The following is a 19466-nucleotide window of genomic DNA, read 5'->3' as shown; positions in this document are numbered from 1 at the left end:
AAAAAAAAGATTACTGAGGAAAAAGAGGTGGCATCCACTTGCAGGGTGATGAAGATGTTGATTTAACCTAAATTCAACCACTGCTGGGAAACTGGACAGTAATGCTGAACTATTACGACTGACGGTAAGTTTGACTTTCATTTTCCCCCAAGAACAAAATCATAACCAAACTAGGGAAACTCTCCTTGCACTCTCTCCAGAAGATTTCTGTAAGAATTCAAAACGACTTCGGCAAAGACTTTGCTAGCCTCTCCAACATTTCAACATAATGAGGCAAAGCTTTGGCACTCGGCCTACCAAATCCTTTCCCCATATCTAAACAGTTCCCCACTCTACAAAAACTAACATTTATTTTAAATACACCATCACACTGGCAGGGCATGTGCCCCTTTGGTCATGACTGTCAAAACACTGGATGTGATCTCTGCTGCATTTTAACACATCCTCGCCATGTTGTTTTGGCATTTAGTGAAACACTGCTGAGCCTCACGCTAAAAGTGATGTTTAAGCCTGCAGGCATAGCTCTCGCATTTGTTTCTGTTTGACACTCAGCTCCTATCTGCTCACTGCAAAACAAATAAATAACATGGAAAATGTGCAAGTTGTTCGTCTGATATAGATGAGGCATGATGTAACGAGCTCTACAAATACGAGTTTGCCAAGATCATCATGGGACATGCTTGTGTCTGATGGGGCCACTGTGTGCGCACACTCTGTTTCAGTATTGTGGATCTGGGAAGCCTCCAAGTCTCCTGCCAGAATACAAAATGCCAGATCGCCACCATGAAAAGAACTCCAAGCAGAGGGACAAGCCGGTGTCCAAGAAAAGAGAAACATCTTGTGTTGGGCCTAATTACTTCTGCTCCAAGATTACACAGTTTTGACCTTTCTCAAGCTTCCAGCACACAGCCTGATTGGAAACTGATGAGGACAGCATTAATACACACAGCACTGTTGATTATATTTAATGCAGAACAAGGAAGGGAAAATGTAGCTATTTACTATGCACAAACTGCCTAATTATGTTTCCTTGTAACCCTCACAAACACCTAGATCATACAAATTGGTTTTAATCCAATTAAGTACTTTTTTCCCCCAATTAAAGAAGTCTCCACAGATTTTACAAGCCAAAGTCTGTTTAAAGCTCTTGGGGAATAAGTGAAAAAGTTCCATGAAGACATTTGGAGAAGTAGCTGCACAAAGTCAAGTGATGACACTTGAGTCAGAGTCTGTTATGGTTGAAATCTGGAAATGTGAAGACAGAAAGAAGTGAACTTACCTGACAAGACTTCCTCATCGCTGCTGCTACAAGTACAACATATCCAACTGAACTGATGGTCAAGTGCAGTGCCAAATTATTGTAAATGGACAAATGAGTTGGGGTGTGTTATCTGAAAATCCGCTACTGTGGATTATGTACAACAGTAGATACACTATGGGTGACATTTTAAGAATTATAAGAAGTGAAATGTGAAAGCATAAAGCCAATCACATCGTTTTATACATCCATGGCAAAAGCTGAGGTTCATGAAGGCTTCAAGTGTGGTGGAAAACATATCTCCTGATGTAAGAATATGAATGATAAACCAAGAAAATGGTAAATGCACAATGTGAAAGTGGAGAGCAATTCTTTAAGTGCACTAACGTTGATGAAACCATAAATTTGTAAATTGTAAACCATAAAACGCCACTCTCCCCATTCTTTATTCCCTTTATTCGTAAGGGGTTGTCTGACTGCTGGGATTTTCTCTGTATTATTGCATCATCTTTTACAGTACAAAATACATAAAATTTAATATGTTTAATTAGCGTGGCAAAATTACCAAATGTACTTAGTTTTTGTTTTAAATCAGATTTGACTTCTGAATTTGCATGTTTTGGTGATCAATGCAATATAGATTATGCCCTGGTTTTAGTTTCACTGAAAATAACTGCCTTACCTATATGGCTGCCAAGTGGCAAGACTTGCTACTAGAAAGACTTTGACCCAATGCAGCTTGGAGGTGTGGAGACATGCCTATGAGCCCTCTGCAACTGGGAGGCAAGTGGTTGCTGGCTAAGTGAAACTGATCACAAGAAAGTATGTGGTGCTGGTTGGGACAAACTTATTTCCCTAGAATCCAGTGGTTGAAGTAGCAGCAGAGATGTGAATCACCACTTCCACTGAAAACTTTCAAAAGGCAGTCATCAAACATGTGATGCAGATGCAGAATTGGACCTTTATTTGCTAGTTAAACTGACAGTCTCGATGTTCAGTCAACTATATGCATAGTCAGTAATATAATCACAGCTAAATCTGTGGACAGAGTTGTGGGCAGGCAGACTGCAAACTAATAACATAAGGAAGTTTTGAATATTCAAGGTGGAAGTCAAAAATAAAAGACACATTGTGTTATTTGGCATTATTTTTTAAATTCACTTGCAGTCTGCATATAACCCTTCTCACTTTAACAGTACCACACCACAATGAGCTTGCCAATGTCAAAGTCATACTTTCAGGAGAGTGTCTGAGGTCAGCATCATGAATAGTCAAAGGCTGAGACCATCTCGCTGATAGACTTTCCCTGAGGGGATTAATAGTTTTTCTGCTCCTGACTGAAATTCCGATTCTAAAAAGAAGAACAGTAAGCCTCAGCATAAAAAATAAAGTATACAACAAAAGCGGCATCACGAAGTTAGAGCCAGACACTGAAACCGAAAACTCAGACTTCATTAGTGATATATCCAAAAGAGACTTGAGGTTTTGGTTTGAGATGTACTGAAAGACAGTGAAACCTCAAAACCCCCACCGAGTAACTATAAATCTCTTTTATCAGAAACCTCACTGTGCTCACTATCAAGAAAACAAAGTGTTTTATGTTACATACTGCAGATATGAACATCTACACTGGCAACAGCAGGCATGAGAACGGAAAGGAACTCCATAACATTAGACTGGAATGTGTTGCTCTGTATACTGGAGCAGAGAAGGAAAAGGATTAGGAGCTTTGTTTCACAGTTATTGGATTTTGGCTCAGTGGGAATGGAAATACCCAAATGGTGAAGGGAATGCAAACACTGAACTATTCTCGTTAATGTGGAAAACATGACTCAGGGTAAACGCAAATGACACATTAAACACACGCTTTATTGAGAAGTTCATTTCTTCACAGTTACAGTCAATTAGTTCCGAATATTCTAGATTTAAATGAATCACTGAGGTAGTTTTTTTTCCCCCTCTCCTGTTTTCAAGCATCTGTTAGTTGCCGATGTCAAGATCTCTAAAATCAAATTTCCCCTTTAAATTTTAAATTATTTGGGGCTAAGCTGAAAGCAAAGAGATGAAAAGAGATAGGGAGAAAGAGAAATGATGTTGATGTGCAACAAGGGCCCCCTGCCAGATCTGAAATGTGGATGCTGCATGTCTAACTAATCTAAATGCTTTTTTCCTGGAATATTTCCAGGACTTTAATTAGTAATGTAAAAAAAAGCCATGCGTTTCTGCGTAGAGAAGCACTTTACCTAAGCAGGAAAGGTCCCCAACTGATTCGAGATCACCCTGGCGATATGAACTTTATTTGCAAATTTGTTTGTTTCTTTTAAAGGAGAAACTGCCAAACCAGAGGAATAACAATGAAGAAGCAGACAAAGACACTGACAACACAAAACTAAACTTAATTAAATAAAAAGGTGTTACATAACTAACACGTACTTGTATTAAAAAAAACAAAACAAACAACCCCCACCCCAAAAAAAACAGGAAGTCCGAAAAAGTAAAGAAGTTTAAAAAAAAATCTAAATGAATCAGATTTGTCTTATTCTCTTAACTTCCTTGAACACACCTAAAGAGTGACTGCTTCTTTCAATTTCTTTGTGATTCATTCCAGGCAGCAGGGGCTGCATTCCTAACCATCATTTCAGTTCAGTCCAAACCAAGAAATGAAACTATTAACCTCTGATCATAACGGGACTTACAAACTGGAATCTCATTATGATTTCAGGTCAGTGGACTTGTGGGCATCAGGGAGAAGCAAATTAGATGTGCCTCATTCATCAGCACCTGCTGTACCTGAAACACTCAAAAGCAAAAAGCACCAAATCCCCAAACTGCTTCAGTGCAGCTTCTCTGGGCAGGAGTGGACTTAATGCTGAACTGTCTGGGCAGCTCCCATGGGTGAAAGAGTCTGAACGTGGAGCAGAGTGCTGATGGGTTTTAAGAAAATGTCAGCCTCGCTCTTGCTAATGAGCTGTCAGAGTGTGTGCGCTATGACTGACCTGTATTTCCTCGTAAGCCTCGTCGATAGTGGTTACTTGGTGCTGCTCATGTAGCGCCGGCTCGTCGCAGAAGAAACACACGAGGCTTTTGTCGGTGAGGCAGAAGAGCTTGACCTTCTCGTGGTCCTTGCAGGGGTAGGAGCTCCTCTGTGCGTTAAGGATGGCGTCCAGTGGGAAGGCTGAGTAGCGCTCCACAATGTTGGACAGCTTGAGACTTGGCGAAAGTAGTGGATCGGCGAAGGTCCTCCGGCACTCGGGACAGTCCCGCGCTCCGTGAGGCTCCTGTCTGCTCCAGTGCTCGGTGATGCACTTTCTGCAGAAGTAGTGCTCGCAGCCGAAGCTGACGGGGTCCTGGTAGATGCTGAGGCAGATGGAACACAGAAGCTCGTCCTTCAGAGAGCAAGCCATTTGCAAAAACTGACACTGAAAGGCATCTAAGAGGGCAACGTCGTGGAGCAGAGTATACTTGGTTCAGTTTGTAAGGACGTGGTTCACTGCCATGTGGGAGTTGACTTCAGGAATCCTGAAATTATCGTCTCTGTTGGGGTGTAAAAACAATAAACAAAAAGACAATAAGGCGCCTCAAACCTTTAATCAGCCAAACCCTAAATAAGTTATGTGAAGACATTCTTTTGGTTACACATTAACAAAATCAACTTCAACAACAACCCTTTAATATTTAATCTAGAACACAAGAGCTTCTAGTAAGCTGTAATAGCTCTGTACAAACTGATTACACAGGCTAAATATGGGTTTTTAGATGAGACCTGTAATTAGTATAAATAAATGACACAAAGAAATGACACTTTCCAGTTTCTCAGATTGGATATTTGCTTGTAATTTTAGTATTTTATTGCAGTGTACCAAGTATCCTTTTATCCAGGAGCATTGAGCACATCAATTAATTTGAAATCAACCGCACATTCATGGATAGTGAATACAATTATCCTGACTTTATTTTAAAGCACTTCAAAATCTCATGCCCTAATGAAGGCGGTGGACATAACTTTAAACAAATCCCTTTAATAATTTGGCAGTAGCATGTACCACCTTTTTAAAGCAGTCCTTTTTGTTCTCATAATACAACGCCTGCTCTTTTCTTTCACTTTGTGAGCTTCCGCTTTACCTGGGGAAACACCTGACGTACATTAACGTTTCTACCAAACTAGTTCTCTACTTTGCTGCACCCATTTCCTCGCTCTTTGAAACGGATTTGCTCATTTCTAATGGAAATAGTCTGCAACAGTCAACCAAACCAACAGGCAAACACCTGCAGCAGTCAGTATTATCTCCGCTGCCTGTCCACCTCCTTCCCCGGTGTTAAGAAGCTGCCTTTTAAAGACCCTCCCGTAAAGGGCTTCAAGATCCCGTGCTGCTCTTTTATTTAATTCGCACCATCTATCACAAACTATCGGACCAACATATGAGCTGTTGCTTAGGATACATACACATTATATAACATATTTCATCCACCTTGCTCGCTGGCAGGGACTGTAAACATAAGCGACCAGGACCACGACACCGCCAACCACAGCGGGAGGAGATAGGGGACACAAAAGAGGCATAACACTGATTTAATTAGCCGCATAATTAGAAAAGTGTATGTGGGAATCTATACGGGAGGTTGAGGCTTCCCAAAAATACCCATTATTAATAGAAGAAACGAATTAAAACAGCAAAAAGAGCCTAAACTCACCAGCCTTCGCTCAACGACATCAGCGGCTCCAACGCAAGTGTCTTTCAGGAAGGGAGCAACACGCAGCGGCAACGGATGCAACCAACTGTACCGAAAAATTAGGGGGGGCGGGGACTCGACCACACACAATGTTCGGAAGAAAGATACTTGTCATCTATGACTAACATTTGGAAGATAACGAGAGTAATTTATATGTAGCGTGGTAATTTAAGTGATTATCAAGTTGAGTACGAGACAAGGAATAAAACTGTGTAAAGTTTTATCCCCCTCTCCTAATGAATCGACTCGTACTGCCTTTCTTTTCGTTCACAAGCTGCTGCTGCTGCTGCTCAGCTAATTACAAGAAAGAAATATACAGAAATCAACCGTTAGCGACTTTTTTGTGGAGCAAATTGCCTGACTTAAAAAAAAAAAAGTTCAGCAGCTGCCATGAAAAGTAACTGCCACTTCTAACTGAAAACAATTTTATTAGTCAAAGGAGAGAGATGTTGTAGTGTCCAACTTCGACCAGCAGGTGTCAGAAGCGTCCGCAAAAAAACTACCCTAATCTTCAGGTTTAGGTGTTGTGACAGAGGATAAGCGTTTGTTTTATCAAAAATAAACGGTTTCTTCAAGAGCTAGAGAAGAACCGCGGGTTTGGTATATTAAAGCAAAATGACACAGTTTAGTTTATTAATACTATAAAGAAGAGTGGTTCTGCTGAGACACTGATTAGAGTAAGCAGATCCTTCCAAACTGGGACTAAAGTTAATAATGCTGAGAGGTTTGTGTAACACAAGCGAACTATACTTCTTAAAGTTTAAGGATAAATGTGCTGTATGTCATTTCAGTCCCAACTTATTCTAATCATAAATGTCTTTTTTGATGTCTTTGTAAACTTGTGCATTTCATTTTCTATTGTGATGCAATTCAGAGCAGCTCTTTCCTTTCTTGGCTCTGTTTATTTTGTTTTGGGTTTTTTGTTGTTGTTGTTGGGGTTTTTTTTTTGTTGGCATGTTCACTTTTGTAAGCTAGAGCCAAACAAAATCTTGAACATGTAAAAGTGGGTCACTTGGTCGCTGATGTATCATGAATGTGTATAATATGTGTAATTGTGTGCTTCTGGATCTTGATTTATACAGATTTAGCTAAATTTTATTATATTTTCTTCCTAAGGTGTCTTGATATATTAGTTCAGAACCTAGAGGTGTGTGTTATGTGTTATATATATATAAATATATAAAAAAGACACCCCATTAAATAATCAGCTCTTTATTAAGAACTGTTCACATATCAATGTCCAATCATGTTTTCATGTATTACTGGAAAAGAAAGGGACTTAATTGCAATTAAACAACAAAAATTAACATTTTGTTACACATAAAAAAAAGATATGAACAAAAATGTGTATTTTAATGGAGAAAAAAGTTAGGACACCCTACCCCTAATAACTAGTGTTGCCCCCTTTGGCTGATATAACTTCAGTGAGACACCTTTTGTAGCCTTTTACCAGTCTCTGACATCGATTAGAAGAAAGTTTGCCCCACTCCACAACGCAGAATCCTTTCAGCTGGGGGTTTCTTGCATGTACAGCCCGTTTCAAGTCATCACACAGCATTTCAATGGGATTAAGATCAGGGCTTTGACTTGGCCATTCCAGGACTCTCCACTTCTTAGTTTTTAGCCAGTCCTTGGTGGATTTGCTGGTATGCTTTGGGTCATTGTCATGTTGCTGTCTCCAGTTCCGCTTCAGCTTTAATTGTTTTTTTTTTGTTTTACAGATGATTTCACATATTCTTCAAGCACCCTCTGATACACAGTCGAATTTATGATGGATTCTATGATGGTGAGCTGGCCAGGTCCTGCTGCAGCAAAGCATCCCCAAACTATGATACTGCCACATCCATGCTTCACAGTTGGTATGAGGTTTTTTTCTTGGAAGGCTGTATTTGGTTTACGCCAAACATGTCTACTGTTCTGGTGTCCAAATAATTCAATTTTAGACTCATCAGTCCAAAGAACATTATTCCAGAAGTCATTGTCTTTGTCTATGTTCACTCTGGCAAACTTCAGTCTGGCCTTAATGTTTCTCTTAGAGAGTAAAGTTTTCATCCTTGAACACCTCCCATAAAAGTCAAACTTGTGTAGTCTCGTTCTGATAGTAGAGTCACGCACTTTCACATCGACAGTAGCCAGAGCCTGCTGTAGTTCCCTGCTACTCTACACCAACCCCACTACACGAAGATGCCACACCAATAAAACCACTGTAGAGGAAGTAAACAACAGTGATTATCTTATTAGAACGCAGTGTTCTTCAGGGAAACCTTGGTTCCTGGCATTCGTGTGGATGTTTCTTTGACACATAACACGTGCCCAAACATTGTTGCGAACCAAGTAAACAATGAACTGCGACCCCCCCCCCAAAAAACAAAAAACAAAAACAAAAACAAAAAAACAATGCTCAGGAAGGGCTTAAAGGAAAAGCTTTTGATTTAGCCTCCAAATTTCCCAGATTCCAAGGACCATGCATCCGCATGATACGTGAGGTCTTGAGGAACCGGAGGTGTGAAGGGTCAGAGGTGATTTAGCCGCAGGTAGGGGACTTACACAATGTTAGGAAGGTGGTTTTAATGCTGTGGCTTGGTGGTGTATTTCACATGAAAATATGCTGCTTCTTTTACTCCACTACCCAAAAGTATAAAACCTTTAAAACTAGCTTAAAATACAAGTAACAAAGCTATAGCAGAGTTTCAGTAGCCTGATGGGTGATGGGTATAACTACTTTCTTGCTTTTAACTTGTCACCTCATACAGCATTACAAAAGTAAATATATGACCTGTAATAGGGTACTCTTTCCATTTTTGAAAATAGAAATACTAATATAGTTTTAAATAGTTTCAGAGGCGAGTGAAATGAGCTCAAAGAAAAAGTCAAGCTTTGGTTTTTTGTGCAGTTTGTCAAATCAGCAAAATCTTCTGTCTTTTACATTTGTTTAAAATGTTAAAGAATAAAACAAGAAATGGAAGACTTCTGACCAAGAACATGAGGTACCAGGCAGAGAAAGCGCAGCAGCAGATTGGACTGAATAATTGTGAGCAACATCAAGCAGAGCAGGTGTGAAACAGCAGCAGGGATCACTTCTAGGATAAAGGAGACTTACCAAATGCAAGTCTGTTTACAAAACATTTAAAGTAGAATCAAGGAATTTGGATAAAAAGGGTGTGTGATGTTTAAAACTCAGAAATTATGGCTATGATTTTCAAACAGACATGTACTGTTGTTTGTTTTTGTAGTGGTGTGAGTGAGCTTGTATGTATCGATGGTACTATGATGTAGAAATTATGAAGTGTAAATGTTTGGATGCAAACTTAAATCAGCCAAATACATAAATAAAAATACACCTTTTATTTACATTGTAACTGCATACCCCTCTGAAATCCTTTGCTATAACCTGATATACACCCCCTAGATGTCGGTGAGAGTCGACGTGTAACTACACGTCGACTCTCACTGACATCTTGGTTAGGTACACCTCTTCAACTCCTGATTAGCCGATTACATGGCTTGATCTCAGTGCATTTGGTCGTTATGGTCAAGATGACTTGCAGAAGTTCAAGCCAGACATCACAAGGAGAAGAAAGGTGATTTACGTGACTATTAATGTGGCATATTTGTTGGTGCCAGATGAGCTGGTCTGATTATGTTAGAAACTTTTGATGTACTGGGAATTTCCCACAGAACCATCTCTTGAGTTTACCGAGAATCATCTGAAAAACAAAACACCCAGCCAACAGCAGTTCTCTCGGTGAAAATATTTTGTTGATGCAAGAGGTGACTGGCCAAATTGTTTTGAGCAGCTAGGAAGGCAAAAATAAGTCAACCACTTGTTACAACCAAGGTTGTAACCAGAAGAGCATCTTTGAATGTACAGCACGCCAGTCTTTGAAGCAGATGGGTTACAGTAGCAGAAAACCACAGTCTGTACCACTCTTGTCAACTAAAAACAGGAAGCTGAGGCTAGATTGTGTATGTACTAAGCAAAATTAGACAAGAAAAGATTGGAAAGATGTTGCCTGCTCTGATTCTCAATTTCTGCTACGGCATCCTGATGGTTCGGTTATGATGGCTTCTTCCAGCAGGATAATGCACAAACTTCAAATCATCAAGATCATCAGATCTGAATCCAACAGAGCACCTTTGGATGTGGTAAAACAGGAGATTTGCATCATGGACTCAAACATGATAAATCTGCAGCAACTGTCACACAGTTGCTTCAGTGGACCAAAACATGGACTAAATCTCTGAGGAATGTTTTAAGAGAATTAAGACGGTTAAGACAAAAGGGATTTAACATGGTACTAGCAAGGTGTACCTAATAAAGCGTCTGATGAGCGTATGTGACCTAAGTCGATCTTCAGCCCCCCGTTGTAGAAATATTTCGCAAATGAGGAAATTAAATTCACAGAATATCCCACAGAGCACATGCAGCATACAGAAGCGTGAATGAGCGGATATCTGTGCCCTCTGTCACATGGAGGAAACCACAGCTATTTCAACTAGTTGACTTCATGGCCCAATATTGTCAAGCAGTTTCTGCAAACTGCAAGGAACCCAGCCTAGTTTCTGAAACACGGTGACTGAACTCTTTAGGGCAGTCACTGCTGCATGACCAAAGTTTTTTCTTGCATATGTATTTTTTATATATATTATTTAAAGTGTAGCTGTGCCATTTTGCTTTAAAATAATTTGCTTAATCTTTGACATTTTGTCATCTAGTGCAGTTGACCTACATTTTTTTAAAGTGTGGTTTTGGTATCCAAACACATTTTTGAGGCTACCTTACACGTAATACACATAATACAGTGATGTGTGGTATCTTAACAAAAGAAAATGATTCTTTCAGCAAAACTGTACACACAAGATATGCATTTTACAACAAACATTGGATACAGATGTAATATATTATGATGACTGTAGACTACACCTCTTTCCATATTTACATTTTTATTTCCAGCACGGCTTATATATATTTATATATACATATATATACAAATATAAACAATAGTAACAGTTTCTGCCTTCGAAGCGGAAATAGTTGTGTACCTTAACATCAGTCTTTCATGCATATGAGTCTTGCTTTGTGTGCTCGGTGCAGTAATTGGAACTCTCCGGCACTGACATTAGTGACTGTTTGCCATCTTCTTGCTGTGGGGTGCTAAAGGACTCCTCTTCCTCTCCATAGGGGAGCTTACAGTCAGGTTTTATCAAGTCAGCGGGTATGAAAGCTGGTGTCCCACAGGACCCGTTTCCTATGTGCAAAGTGATGTTAACGTTGACGTGTGGGCTGGTAGTCATGGGCGTGATGATCTGAGGGCTGCTGGGCTGAGAGGACGTCTGTGTTTGGATACTGGGCTGTGGTGCAGCAGAGTCTATGTTGGAGTGTAAAGTCATGGGCTCGGACAGAACAGACAATGGATTGTCAAGCGCAAAAGTGGAATGTAAAGGGCTGATGGATTCCTGGCTGCTGCAACCATCAGTTCTAGTTAAAGTTTCGGTATTGGTTGTGCAGTGACTGTGATCACTGCTGGCTTCCCCTTTTTCTAGCAGGCACTCATTTTCTTGTGATGCAACTTTGAATAAAGTCAGCTGAGTTTTCCCAGTGTATTTCTGCAGGGAGGGAGAAAAAGAGAAGTTCATTTCCAGCAGATTTTTAAAAAAATCACAAACACTGAGCTATTCTGCCATAAAGACTACTTTTATGGTGCCTATCAAGCCCAGTTTTTATTGATGCTTTTATTGGATGTTGCACTGTGGTTACAGTTAGCAGTGGTGTTGTACTGGACTGGATTATATCAATAAACGTGCAAATGGGAATGTTTCATGATTTAATTGTTGTAAAACTGAACACAATGAACTTTAAAAGGGGGAGAATAAATGGCAGTGATCTTGTGCTGAATTGCAGTAGACCACAGAGGATGTGTACTTTACTAAATGTAGGGTGTATTCAGTATGAAAGATAGAAAGCCGAGACTTACTTCGTCAGCAGTCTCACAGTTTCCGTTTGCATCCACCTTAGGAGATAAACTTGCAGTGTCTAAGAAAAAAGAACAATGGTTGTAAGTAAGAGAGGGAAAGTGTAATAAAAACTGTTCCTTGTAAAGAAGTTAAAAACTAACTGGTCCTTATCATTCTCTAATGTAACTCAAAAATAAACATAATGCCTATAAAAGCATATATTTACCTTTCTTGCAGATTTTTTGATAATAACATAGCAGAAAAAGGATGAGGATGGGGATGGTGATGACAAGGAATCCAGTGACAGAAGCAATTAATCCAACTAAGAGAGGTAAGCAGAGATACATCTCAGAAGAAGCAAGAACAAGAGCACTTTTGAACTACTTTTTATACACAGCTGTTTTCTTATGAGTAGTCTGAAAGTTAGTCAGTTATAGTACCATATTTGGTGTCAGGCGGTGGGGTCAGTAGGCTTCTTATTAAATAGGTGGAGGGTTCTTCTGAAACTGAGGCAGACTGTGTGGTGCTTCTTAGCAGAGATGTCGAGCCTGAGCTTGGTGCAACTGTGGTCGTGCTTGTGCTTGGAGTTGTACCGACACTCTTCTTGTGATTGTCAGCTGTTGTCAACTGTGAGTACGGTTCACACACATTGTCTGATTTAGTATTGCCTTCTCTAAGAACAGCCCTCCCATTGCAGCTGAAGAGAACAAAGAGAAGGGTCAGCAATTTGAGTCTGGAACACCTTTGTGGAAATACCATAGCTCTCCTTCACTCACTCTGTGTGGGGCTGGCAGGGGTCAGTGGAGGAGGTCTTGTCAGAGAACGTGCCTTCGGGACATGTTTTACACTTCACATCTGAATTTGGTGTGCCTGACAACAACAGAAAAACATTTAATTTAATGACGTGTTTCACTCTATGACTTGTATTGTATGGAACATGTTACAAAACAACATTAATAAAAGCATTGGCATATTGAGACTTCATGGGAAATATCAGAGAGACTGAATAGAAATCTGTAGAAAAAAACACTGTAGCTGCGAAGAGTGCATCTGACCCACTGTCCCGAAAAAAGCAGTCACATGAGCACAGTATACCGACAGCTATATTGCACTAAGGATAAAGGTCAATATACTAATAACGTCATAACATCATTTAGCATGGTATTTGTTGAGTGATTTGGTGGGATGAGCCAGAATAATTGATCATGTTGATGACTCTTGATTGATCTATAAATGAATCTGTAACAGCATATAACTTTGTCAATGAGTGGAACAAATATAACTTTTTCGAAAAATTAAAGCTGTGAAAAGGCCGATGGGGTATTGTTGTCACACCGCTGGGTGGGCAGGTGGCGTGGATACCTACGTTTGTGAATGCAATAACTCAAGCACAAGGTGACGTAGGAGTTTCATATTGATACCGTAGGTGTATCTACTAAAACTGTCGGAGGAGTTTGAATCTCGTCAGGTTTTCTGAAAATCTTGTGAATGCGATGACTTCAGAACAAGGCAACGTAGGATTTTGAAACTGATATTATAGCTGTATCTACGAGGAGGCTGAGGGTTACCACTGGCCGACACCAGTATTTTTTCTATTCCAGTAACCACTAAAGTTAAAGCTATACTTAGAAAAGGGCCTGTTCTTGTTAAATCAAAACATCAACCCAGATAAGTGTGGACTGTGGGAGGAAATTAAAGCACCCAGAGGAAACTCACACAGGCAATCAGGAGGTCATGCTTGAGGCAAAAGTGCTAACCACTGCACCAGCATGTACCCCTCTCCTTTTATTTTTGTTATATTTTTATTAGTAGTAATTACAGAAGACCCTCACAGAAAGAAGTTGGCTCATCTGACAAATGGTACATCCTTAAATTTCAAAATATTGTTTTAAGATGTACCATAAAAACATAGTGACAAGAGAGATTAAAAAAAAAAAAGTTTTACCTTTTACAGACACTCCAGAGCCAGGTTTGCATTGTTTGTATTTTCTGCAGTCTGAGCAGTATGGATTGTCATATCCCATGAGGCAGTACCTCCCAGGTCTGCAAATACACTTGGACGGTGTTGTAGAGGAGCAGTTCTGTGCATACTGTAAACCTTTTTCTAGTTGAAGACAGAAAAGTATTCTTTGCTCACATCCATTGCTTGTTGGTATTAAACAAAACAATAACTGGACAAATATGAGTGTAATAACATGGAGATGTGCAGTTCATCCACTGACCTTCTTTGCATTTTTGACAGCTATTACAGTTTGGATAGAAGTTAAAGTTCTCCCGATACTGATCCGGAGGACATGGTGTACACACAGTATCGGTAGTTTCAGTGCAACGTGTGTCCCCTCGATAGCCTGTAATTATATCATTTTAGTTACTTAACTTACATTTATATTTAATTTATAAGTTTTATATGCATTTTATTACTGCACATAGGTACCGTAACTCTACAAAAGCCTCAAAAAGGCCAAAAGCATAAGTTTAATGTTATTTGTCATAGTTGTTAATTGTTCAGCCTAGTAAAATCTGGTCATACTTTGATAACGTAACAGTGACACATACAATGCATTATAATACAATACTTTATACTCTGTCCCTGAGTGCATTAAGTTATTGCAACTATAGCATTTAATACACACATTTAACCGATAAAAGGCAGTCCAATAAAATGTCCGCTGCACTCATTCAGTGGTAAAGTGGGAAGTAAAACAATTAACTTCATACTGAGTGGGAGAGATGAGATTAGTGAGCATGGGAGATCAAGTTATCTCATGAGCAGGGGTGGAGCAAGGGCAAAATGGCTGAAATGCTTCAAAGCAAAACTGATTTCCAGCTCAGTGTGGCCCAAATCACTGTTGTCACAGCAGGAGGTTCACAAAGCCAAAAACACACACAAGCCACTGCTTAACAAAAGAGGAAATAAACAGAGGGAAATCCTTGTGTGAATGCACCTTTTGTTAGTGCAGTCATTACGAAACCCAGCCTACCTGCAGTATTAACCAGCATTTTTTGTTCGGAGTCAGGAAGTACACATTTAACAAGCTGGTAGTTTTTGTTGCAGAAAGAACAAAAAAGCCCCTGTTCTCTATTCCCCAAATCACATAAAGTCCACTACTGAGTAATACCTTAGTATTTAATATATCTGTATCATTCAAAAGAGTGTTCATTGTTACTACTTGTTGACAGGTACTACCTGTTTATGTTACAGTATACACATTGTATTTTAACTATGAAATTCTACATAGTAATAGCTTGATTTTTCATGTCTATTTCAGTTTGTAATAGATGTGGAACTGTAGACTTTTATGAGGCTCTGTGTGTGCACCTTTCCAAATGAAGTTGGGCGGTCTGTGTTTGTTAAGCTGTGTTATGTGTAAGGTATTAAAATTCTGCTTTAAATCTTTAAGTAATTAACAGTATTGTGCGTTTGCTTTCCTTCGTCTCTGAGGATGAAAGAGCAGCTTATAAATACATATAATTAGTCACAGTAGGTGAAAATTTCCTTCTTTCACACCTTCACACCCAAGTTTTACTAACACGTTTCATGATATGCGTTAGTGCTCATCGTATAGTGATGCAACTTTCAGAATAGCTTATGCCTGACCATTGTTTATCTAGTCTAACTGTTGTGGTGGAAAGTTTTGTAAAAACATGCAGTCTTTGTTATGTTTACAGGACAACTCTTACCAGGGCGACACTTTGTACAGCACAGGCCATTGTGATTGTACTCTGTGTCATTGCGACACTGTCCATTTTCACTCTTGTAGGGTGTAGAGCAGACCTATGGGAAACAGACAAATACTTGAGCGCATCTCATTTTCTGCTCCTTAGATGTAGACAGCGAAGAACGCTGTAACCCTCCAACCCAGAGCCAGTAATTCAGGTAAATTTAGTAATTCTGAAATTACAAATTTATGTGGAAAGTGTATGACGTTTTTGCTATAAATGTTCTCAGAAGTAGACAATAAGCGTAAACTTTAGCAAACTCACTTAAGATAGTAATTTCAAAATCAAAGATTTAGTCACTGTCTGATATAGGAAACAGACAGGTTGAGATATAACCTGCTGTACTTTTGAGTATGTTAAATAGGAGCTTAAAGTAGAACCAGACTACCCACACCTTCGCCCACTTTTTCCTTTCTGGTAATGGTGCTGGCCCCAGTGCAGACATGGTCAAACAAGCAAACTCTTGTTCAGAATTCATAGGAAGTGACTCTTTTTTCTGCAGTATTTCTGGGCGTTTGGGCAGTGCACGCATACCAATGCCTTAACTCACATACCATCTCTGCCTGTGCTTCTGTCTCACACACCAAAAGATAGTAAAGACTGAAGTACATTGTAGCTGCTTGCACACCTGTCCTATGCACACACAAAAAAACGTGAAACTCCCTCACCGCAGTGGCCTCCAATGACAAGCAAAATGAACGATTATGCTGACTGCAGCACTGTGTTTCTCGTATTACAGGAAACAGAGGCGGCGACCTGGAAGCGCTGGGTTCCTAAGCAGTAAATTCTTGTGTAGTGTGACCACCGGTACTACTGCGAGTCATGACAAAGGTGATTTATGAAGCACTTTGTTTTTATTTCCTGACAGTTAATCAGTGATAATAGTTTTTTTTTTCCTCCAGCTCTCGGCTTCATGCCTAAAATAACTAATGATTTACAGAAATGCACAGTGATACAGGGAGATAACAGAAAGAGCTGCTCCTTCATTTCTGCAATGAGATATTCAGTCTGAAACTCCATTAGAGAGCAAGTAACCGAAACCAAACATTCATACAGGTTCACCACAGCACAGCCTATTCATTAAAATTCCACGGTAAAACTTACTGTAATATGATCACATTGATACAGACTATTAAGAAATGCTTTAAAAGAAATGAAAAACTCTCCGTTTGTTGGTTTCAGGACAGGTGATCAGATTAAACAATATACAGAAACACGTTAAAAAGGTTAAATTACATGACAGAAGTTAGACATCTACATTAAATCTTTAATGTTAATGACGGTCTTTCAGTGATTTCAGAGAACTGCGTCTTTAGTTCCTTTTCCATTTAAACTGTCCCTCTGGTCATTAGCTGAATCCCACTGCACTGGTATTCATCCAGTCTGCGATGAACAGTACAATCAAGCATGACAGAGTTAAAGATAGTGACAAAGCCTACCTTGATAGTTTGGGCACACAGCAGAAACAGCAGTAAAAGCGTGTCCTTCATTGCTTCTTTAAAGTAAACCACAGAGGAGACGAGTCGGCAGCCAGCGTGCGCACTGTACTTTTCATTTCTAGGCGGGTCAACGCTCACTGTGCTCATGTGTAAGCAGGAGTAGTTTCCTTGAACTGAGTTAAGTAGTTGGAGGAAGGAAACCAGTAACACGCATTCACATATCTGTAAAAACCTAATACGAAGTGGTACAGTTCATGTTTAAAAAGCGATGTTGGACTCCCACATGTTTACATATGATATCCGTTATAAATGCGCAGTATAAGATTGCTATGATCTCAGCGTTTGTTTACCTGGGGGAAGAATTCAGTGTCTGCTAAAAGAGTAAGATATACTCCAGCTGCTGGCTGTGCCATAAGGAAACAATGGTGTTTATGGATAATATTTCTTTCATGTTAAACTAAAATTTAGACTTCTACAAAGAAATGTCTGTCTATGGACAGAACACCAGTATGAATAGGTAATAATTAATTTAGTACATATGAAAAGGGGTTGTTAAGTCAGTAACATGATGTGCCAAATAGTTTGTCACATAAAAAAATTAAGAAATAGACTTTGGAACAACAGCTTGGAAGTCATTTTTAACCCACATCTTTTCGCATTATGTAGATTTGCTAAGTGGTCTTTACTAGTTTCAACAAGAAGGTCGGGCTTTATTATCAGTATCTAAACATCTGAGTGAAAAGAGAATGGATCTGGCATTCTCAGCTACTACGTTCTATTTAGTCATGTAAACAAAGAGTTTTATTCAGCTAAAATGCATGTGACATTAATGTTTAGCTATACGCATTAAATTTGCTGATGTGCATTGAGATGAGGATTGTGTGTCTGTTGCCCTTCAACGCTCAAACTTAGATCAGCATAAATGCACCAGAATTACTTCCCACTTATCGTGGTTACATCTGCCTAATTATGCTGCTTTAAATTCAAACTCAGCAATCAAGTTCTGCTGCTGAGGGCTGTACTGCAAAATAGCATTTGGGACTTAGCAGGGTTACTTAAGGTTCAGCCCTAAGTTTTTAGTGTCACAAAGATTGTTGGAAGATAATGAAAAACATTGTGTTGGAGTTGTAAGATTCAAAATAAGGACATTGTCCTAAAACCTAAGTTTTGATACTCATGTGTAAGCAGGAGCAGTTTCCTTGAACTGAGTTAAGTAGTTGGAGGAAGAAAACCAGTAACACACGTTCACATATCTGTGAAACCTAAGTTTTGATACTTGTTATAGTATATACATTTGTAAGCCTGCTTACAAGTTTGAATTGTGCTTTTGTATTTGTTCAGTCCATTTAACACGACCAGGGTTAGGGCTGAAAGAGCAAGCCTAGCATAAGACTAGCATAATTTAAGCAACAACACACTAGATACAATATGTAATTATAGTAAGATTCACCTGTGCCTTAATGAAGGCGTAGTGATTCTGGTAAACGTTAGGTTTTGTTGCCAGTTTTCCTTTCCAGTTGTAAATGGACTTTATCTGTAAGCATTTGTCTAGTCTAAATCACAATTGCATTGCTTTTAGCCTGTATTATGCCAACAGCATACTTCTCCATGTGGTCGGTAGACTAGATTGGAAGATCTTGGATCAGCTTATGGAGCTGAAAACTACTTTAATTTGATCATTTAATAGGATTTTTGATGTTCGGGGAAAAACTGACAGGTAATAAAAAGTTAAGCGCTGTGTCAACAATTCATTCAAAAAATAGAAGTGCTAAAAAAAATATGTATTGAAGTCACCTTTAAAACAGGAAGTGAATGCCCTAGATTTCTTTATACACAGCAACCTAGATGCACAGCCGTCTATAGAGCACAGCTTGCAAATTATATGGGTCAAATGCAATGGCTATTGTACTACCTAATTTACTCAAAGGATTGATGTGGATAGATATGTGTGGCTAGACTTATAGTTTTGTCACACGAATAAAGATTTTTAAGTTCCTTTTTAATGATCTAAAAAAAGCCAGAAACACAGGTTCAACTCTGTGGCTGCTAGTTGACATTGCTCAAGAGTCTTTGGGTGAGACGTTCCCAGCTTGATCTCTCTGTGGAGACATGGGAATAGTGAAAGGCAGAGAGGTTTGTTTTATCATACTTTACACCTCAACTGTTTTATTCTTGTTAAGACATGTTTTCTGCTATGACACTGAATGCGTTTGTGCTTTGCCCAGTCTAATGCCCCTGTGCCGCAGTGTTTGTTCCTGTGTGAGAAGTTGACATTTCATAATAAAGTTTCCCCTCCCACATTGTCATCACGTCTCTGCTGCTTAGCAGTATCAGCCCTCTTGTCCATTACAGTCTTCTAATGT

At 39.3% G+C, this 19466-nt stretch overlaps 2 protein-coding genes across 2 annotated transcripts in view; both read right to left on the bottom strand.

Moving 5' to 3' along the window:
* The window catches only part of trim62.1 (tripartite motif containing 62, tandem duplicate 1), a 34572-nt gene extending 28548 nt beyond the window's left edge, over positions 1 to 6024 (bottom strand). The window contains exons 1-2 of the mRNA XM_084928732.1: positions 5951 to 6024; positions 4255 to 4792 (exon numbers count right to left, since the gene is read on the bottom strand). Coding sequence (XP_084784858.1) covers positions 4255 to 4662 — 408 coding nt within the window. The 5' untranslated portion in view covers positions 4663 to 4792; positions 5951 to 6024. The remainder of the gene's footprint in view (positions 1 to 4254; positions 4793 to 5950) is intronic.
* Positions 6025 to 10916: 4892 nt separating this feature from the next.
* tnfrsf1b (tumor necrosis factor receptor superfamily, member 1B) lies at positions 10917 to 17251 on the bottom strand. Its single transcript, XM_084928731.1, has 9 exons — positions 17104 to 17251; positions 15626 to 15719; positions 14167 to 14292; positions 13890 to 14048; positions 12721 to 12814; positions 12385 to 12641; positions 12171 to 12266; positions 11965 to 12023; positions 10917 to 11596 (listed from the first exon to the last, which is right to left on the bottom strand). The coding sequence occupies exons 1-9, from the start codon at positions 17248 to 17250 to the stop codon at positions 11048 to 11050; spliced, it is 1581 nt and encodes a 526-aa protein (XP_084784857.1). The 5' UTR covers position 17251; the 3' UTR covers positions 10917 to 11047.
* Between the last annotated feature and the right edge of the window lie 2215 nt (positions 17252 to 19466).

The sequence above is a fragment of the Perissodus microlepis genome, chromosome 5, assembly GCF_051167445.1.
Source record: "Perissodus microlepis isolate ML-2025 ecotype Zambia chromosome 5, ASM5116744v1, whole genome shotgun sequence".
In the NCBI taxonomy this organism is placed as follows: Eukaryota; Metazoa; Chordata; class Actinopteri; order Cichliformes; family Cichlidae; genus Perissodus; species Perissodus microlepis.
The sequence above is the reverse complement of the archived record's forward strand: the minus strand, read 5'-3'. Positions and strand labels throughout refer to the sequence as shown.

What these genes read in the sequence shown, in the direction of transcription:
- tnfrsf1b (XM_084928731.1), bottom strand. Translation starts at nt 17,250, where the DNA reads ATGAGCACAGTGAGCGTTGACCCGCCTAGAAATGAAAAGTACAGTGCG. An exon ending in CTCTGGAGTGTCTGTAAAAG is followed by an intron (nt 12,815 to 13,889) that starts GTAAAACTTTTT and finishes TGTTGTTGTCAG; the next exon opens with GCACACCAAATTCAGATGTG. An exon ending in TCAAAAAATCTGCAAGAAAG is followed by an intron (nt 12,024 to 12,170) that starts GTAAATATATGC and finishes CTTTTTTCTTAG; the next exon opens with ACACTGCAAGTTTATCTCCT.